This window comes from Glycine max, chromosome 6, assembly GCF_000004515.6.
Source record: "Glycine max cultivar Williams 82 chromosome 6, Glycine_max_v4.0, whole genome shotgun sequence".
In the NCBI taxonomy this organism is placed as follows: Eukaryota; Viridiplantae; Streptophyta; class Magnoliopsida; order Fabales; family Fabaceae; genus Glycine; species Glycine max.
In genome coordinates, this window is record NC_038242.2 from 13,756,728 (window position 1) to 13,762,829 (window position 6,102).

Consider the following 6,102-nt stretch of genomic DNA (forward strand, 5'->3'; position numbering starts at 1 on the left):
GCTCTTCTTGGATAGAGAAGATGGGGATTAGAGAAGTTGAAGACTCTTCATCAGACGAATTTGCCTGATTTAAGGCAAATTCAGTTTCTTCATCCAATTCACTCTGTTCTAAATACAGAGATTCTATATCATCATATTCACCAATCTAAAGATGAGAAATTAGTCTGATGGCCTTTTATGATTTCTTAGGACAATTTTTTTGCAAAATGTCATGTCTGGTTGCAGATGAAACATCTTTGTCCCCTAGATTTTCCTTTCCTCCAGCTTTTTCTGAAAAACTTTAATGACCTCCTTTTCCCCTTGGTGTCACTTGGTAGGACTTTCTTTTTCTTCGGTGGGCAGTGGCAAGCCTTCTCTTTGCATTTAATGTCTAAGTAAGGCTTTTTGCATGCTTTGCTATACTTGGCTTTTTTGTTCATGATATCAGAAATACTGGTGTTGTCTGCATAATTTTCCAATGACTTCCAGAGTGAATTGATGGATTTGTCCCATGGACATTGTAGAAAAATCCATTTGGGCAGTTGCTACCATATTGTTTAACTATGGCTATATTTCTTCTGGTATTGAAGCCACACAAGTATTTTTCAGACTAGAATCATTGAGATCATTGAGAAGATAAAATCTCTGATTCATTCTTTGGAAGTGTCTGTCCAAATCTTTTATTTTTAACGAACAACACCTCATCTCAAAGAATTCTTGCCTGATTTTTCTTTCAATGATTTTTCCTTCTCCAATAAATTTCTTATGAAGAGGTCCTAAAACAGCTGTAGTAGATCCCAATTCATGGAACTGGTTTTGACGAACAACTCCTAGATTGTGTTACCATTCATTCAGGGTTCCCGTCATCCGACGAGAAAATTCTTCAATTACTTTGTAAGGATCTACATCTTTCATGAATTTGGAGGATGAACTTCTTGAGATCAATGGTTCTTCTTCTACGGGAGAGTCATAGAATGGTTCTTCCGTGGATCGAGCCATCAAAATGTTTGAGATGCGCATATGCCCAACTTTTTCTTCTTCATTAGAATAAGACTTTTCTGCTTCTGTTGAAGATTCTTCAGATTGTTCTTTAAATATTTTGTCTTAGTTTCATTAGATTCTTCTGAAGTTTCTGGTTTTTCTCTAATTGATAACTGAGAATAAAGATCCTGAAAATCTTGAAAATCATGTGGATCTTTCTTTTTAAAGTATCTTCTAATTTTGTGGGAGATTCAGCTGACTCTTAGGAAGAGATATTTAATTTTACAGGTTTTTTCTTTGGTAGTTCTGATTTTTTCTTATAGGCAGAAGTTGTAGGTAAAGACCGTGATGAACTAGCTTTGGGAAAAATAATCTGGAGGATTCTAGAATGGAGAATAGCAAGTAGGAGAAGGAGGGGGCTAAAAAGGAGTAAGGATCTAACAAATTTTTGTTTTTCTATCATCTTTAACTTTATGTATCGATCCAAATCCTGAACTTGGGCTTTAAACCTCCTTATTTCTCTTTCTTTGGCGTTTGAAATCGCTCCAAAAATGGGTTTTCTCCATTCTTCTTCAAGATAAGAAATTTCTTTGGAAAGTTGATGATATTGCTTCTTCATCCTTTCAGACAAATATTGTAACCTTTCATCATTTGTGCGTACTTGGGTATAGATCTTGTCAATCTTCTCATTTATCTTCTTCAAGAGATGATTTTGGGCTCTAGCATTATCTGCCTGCCAGTTTAAGACTTCTTCAGCTTGGCTAAGAGATTTAAGCTTCCCTTTTGGTCCTACTTCTGTAGGAATTATGTGAGACTTAGTTGAAATTTTTGTCACTGGGTTTGTCTTTCTATCAAGAGATGGAAACTCTTGATCATAGGATGTGGAAGAAAACATCATGCAAGATATAGGTGCTTCAGGGATCTTCAAAGATAGATGATTCCATCCAAGAATTTATGTCATCCTTTTCTCCTTCCAAGAAGGGTCTTTTGGATATTTCTTCTTTATTCCCGTCCATGTCCATTTTCTGGATCACTTCTTCTTTGTGGTGGTGGAGGTGGTTTACAGGGCTTGGGTTCTAGCTTTCATCTACTTTCACCTTCATCTTCATCATTCGTGTCTTCATCATGGTCATCGTAGGAGCATTCCGAATCACACATTTCAGGAGCAACATCCCAAATAAAGTGTCCATTTACTTTATCTGAATATATCACTTTTCCATCTGCCTTGACTACAAATATCGGCATCCTACTATCTTCTTTGACCTTAGGTTTTATCATTAAAGAATGAAAAACTTCTGAAGAGTTTCTACTACTGGCTTCATTTGATCTCTTGAAGGTTGTGGTCACAAGCCCATCTACAAATCTTCTGAAAGTGGCCTGAGAGGTACTAAGAGGTTTAGTATTCTCTCTGAGCTTCTCATAACTAGTCACCCATTGAAGAGGGATCAGCTCCTAGAGCTCTTTTCTAGAAATGTTTATGGGGATCTGGACAATAGATATGGTTTCTTCCTGATTATTAGCCAGGATAAAGAGAGCATTATCATGGCTAGTAGGCATAGATAGATTAACAACATGGTTCTGTAATCTATATATGATATGATGATGTAGGGTAGCAGAATGAGCTTCAGATACTTGTTCAGCTCCAGTGATCTGGATTTGAACTTTCATCCTTTGCAAAAGAATGGGATCTCTCAAACTGACATTGTAATTTGGGAAGATGGTGAGAACTAAACTTCCATCATGGAGGGTAGCTAATACAGTTCTGATCACGACATTTTCATAGTGGATGTAACTAGAGTCTAATAAAGAGACTCTGACGGTCACAGGTAGTTCTCTTCTGCCATGTAAGGATAGTAGCAGTCTAATTGCTCCATAGTGAAGATGAGTATATCCTTGGTGTTGCCAACCTCTGATCAATTGTTCAGGAATCTCAATATTAACATATTGCTCCTCAGAAGTAGCAGTTAGAGAGCACTGGTCCATTCTTGAAGATTGGACATATTCTTTCATATGGGGTCTTCTAGTGGTGATTAAACTGATAATAGATCTTAAAGAGTAACGATGTCTTTTAAATATGTTGTAGGGGTTCAACAAGGGATTTAGTGACTGAGAGATTTGAGCATCTTTTGGAATATAAGAATATTCCATAAGATTCTCTATTTTCTCCGAAAGAGTTTTAGAAATATTTCTGGGTAAAGAGAGAGTAGAATTTAACAAAACTGGTTGCTTATTAGTGGGTTCTGTCATTTGTAAAAATATTCTCTTACTCCTCTTCCTCATATAATAATTACATTGATATCATATGAGTTTTATTGATTTAATTATTATCCATTCCTTTCTCTTCAGATTCAGATCCTCTCCCATAATAGGTGCCAACTTGTCTATTAGATTATGCGCACAATCTTGATTTTGTCATGTCTTCTACATTAATTTTTGTCCACTCTGTTGCTTCTCTCTCTTCGTTGCTCCCAATTTTGAAAAAAATAAATTAAACTCTTCTCTCTTTCTCTCTTTGGTTTGTAATGTTGGTCACCGAAAAATAATAAATTATCATAACCTCCAAGATCGCTACCACCTATTGAACTCTCTCATTTTCCTTTTTGCACCAAAATAATCTCTTCATTACAATTGGACTCAAACTATAATACAAAACTCTTCACCATGCATGACTTTAAAACTTTAGTTACATGATGACTTTCACTGTGTGAAAACAACATTGCATAGAGAGAGAGAGAGAGAGATTTTATTTTATTTTGTTTAAAATTGAAGCTATAAAAAGAGAGAAGCTACAAAGTAAAAAATAAATAATAATAAAAATTAATGTAAAACACATACAAAATCGAAGTCATGTAATCTAACGGGCGAAATTCTTTGACCAGCAGCTCTAGATGGCGCCAAGAATGGTAGGGGATCTTCTACACAAAACACATAAACACTGCGGACTCCTATCGCTTCGGTCACTCACTCCACTCTCCTCCTTATTCTCTCTTTCCCACAATCCCCGATTAAATCCCTCTTCCGAACCCAACAGACCCTAACAACAACCCTTCGCCGGAGTCGCAACAGAATGGCAGAGCTCCCGGCGCCGGAGGCGCAGCTCAACGGCGGAGCCCCAGCAACGACGGCGAATTCCTCGGAGCCCATCGGATCGAAGCGGCAACGGCGGCCGAGTGTCCGATTGGGCGACATCGGCGACCAGCCCTACGACTCCCACCCCCGCCGCGCCGCCGCGAAAACGTGGCGCCTCGCCTTCGACCACCCCCGCCACTCCTCCTCCGCCGCCGCCGCCGCCAGGCCCTCCAAGATCCGCCCCCTCACGAACCTCACCCCTGCCGCCGCCGTCGCCGAGTTAGGCGAAACCCTAGAGAGCGACGGCAACGTGGATAGCGTTCTAATCGGAAGCTGGAAGGTGAAGGACTCCAAGAAGCGCGGCGGCGGCGCTAAGCGTATCAGATCGAATTGGATTTCGCGAATCGACGGCGGCGAAGACGACGATGACGACATCATCGTCGACGAAGACGGTTACCACCACCGAGACTTCTCCGCCGAACACTCCGAAAGCCCCATGAGGGAGGAGCATAGCCCTATCATGGAGAATTTGGGCGTGGACGAAGAACGAGAGGTGCAGCATTACCACGAAAGAAATGGTAATTCTGGAAGCGGAGACGGTGTTAGGGTTTGGCTCAATGGATTAGGGTTAGGTCGTTACGCTCCCGTTTTCGAAATTCACGAGGTTGATGACGAGGTTTTGCCCTTGTTAACGTTAGAGGATCTTAAGGATATGGGGATTAGTGCTGTTGGGTCGAGGAGGAAAATGTTTTGTGCGATTCAGAAGCTTGGGAAAGGGTTCTCCTGAGTTGAGTTCTGAAGAATTTCTCAGCCATTGCGAATTAAGATGCATGTCTGAATGAACTCTGATGAAGTTGTAGAGTATGTTCTCACATAACTTGTTAGGCTTTTTCAATCGTTAGGTTCTTATTTTGGAATCATAAACGTCCTTTTGTTTATATAGCTGCTAATTTTGTTCTTTCTACTATTGCTTTTTTGTCGTGTAATTTTAGATTTATGGTTGACAAGGCAGAAAGACTAATCATGAGAAGGGGGAAAACAATAGAAAGGTTTTGGTTCTAATAAAAGAGAAGTGCTGTTTTTTTATGTTGGTAATTTCTGGCTCTCTTGGCCTTTTTGTATTTGTTGATATGCTCTGTTGTTCTGATAGTAATCGATGTCGGCCATTTTTTGTTTTTGTTTGTTTTGCATCATCATATCGAACCCGCATTCTTTTCCCCTTTCATTTCTTCCTTAACTATCCAACCCACCTTATATCTCCTTGCATCATCATTTGGTAACATTAATGGGTGGATGGATCATTAATGGGTGTTGAATGGTATGAGGATAGATTGCATTTCGTGTTCAATGTTTTGAGGATAGATTGCACTGTTTTCTCTTTCTTAAGCAGAGCGTACTTCTAGTAGTAATGGTCAGTGAATAATGTTGTTGGCCAGAGCAGTGATAATACAGAGCGTACAGTCTTGGTTGTCTTAAGTTTTTTTTGGAAAGGCTCTTGGTTGTCTTAAGTATATAATGATGGACTAGAGTGGCAGATTTGTTAGCTGTTGGATTATTTTGGTTAGGCGGAAAAATAAAATGTGTCATTAGGTCCGAGTGGCTTGCTATTTCTTGGTACGGCTGAAGTTGAGTGCATTTTTCTGCTGTGTATGTTTTGATAAGATCTTATAAGAGTCACTCATGTTGAACTACTTAGGTGATGGATAATTTTGATAATCGTTGATTAAGTTTGAGGTATGAAACTTAAGCTCAATTGATACGATCATGCTTACTAAAGGAATAAAGTGTCTTCTTCCCTTTATAGAATAATGCCAAGAAATACCTTTTCAGCCGTCCTTTTTTCTGCTAACTGCAATGTGCCGTGGCAGACCAAAGCATTTTCTCTTGCAGATTATTGCCAGATCAATAACTGATTGATCAACGGTGAGAAAGGGATTTTAAGGCTTATAGTCATCCCAAGGTTAATAACTGATTGACTAATGAAGGAAGAATGCATGTTTAATGATTGCATCAATGATTATGAATAGTAAGCATCTGCTAGGTAGATGGAAAATTATGTACTAGCGTCTAGTC

General features: G+C 39.2%; 1 protein-coding gene across 1 annotated transcript; it reads left to right on the forward strand.

Annotated features, from left to right (window-relative positions):
* The first annotated feature begins 3,834 nt into the window (after positions 1-3,834).
* On the forward strand, positions 3,835-5,124 carry LOC102661364 (protein bicaudal C homolog 1). The gene is made up of 2 exons (XM_006581783.4): positions 3,835-4,890; positions 5,022-5,124. Exon 1 carries the CDS (start codon positions 4,028-4,030, stop codon positions 4,814-4,816), a length of 789 nt encoding a protein of 262 aa, XP_006581846.1. The 5' UTR covers positions 3,835-4,027; the 3' UTR covers positions 4,817-4,890; positions 5,022-5,124.
* Positions 5,125-6,102: the final 978 nt, after the last annotated feature.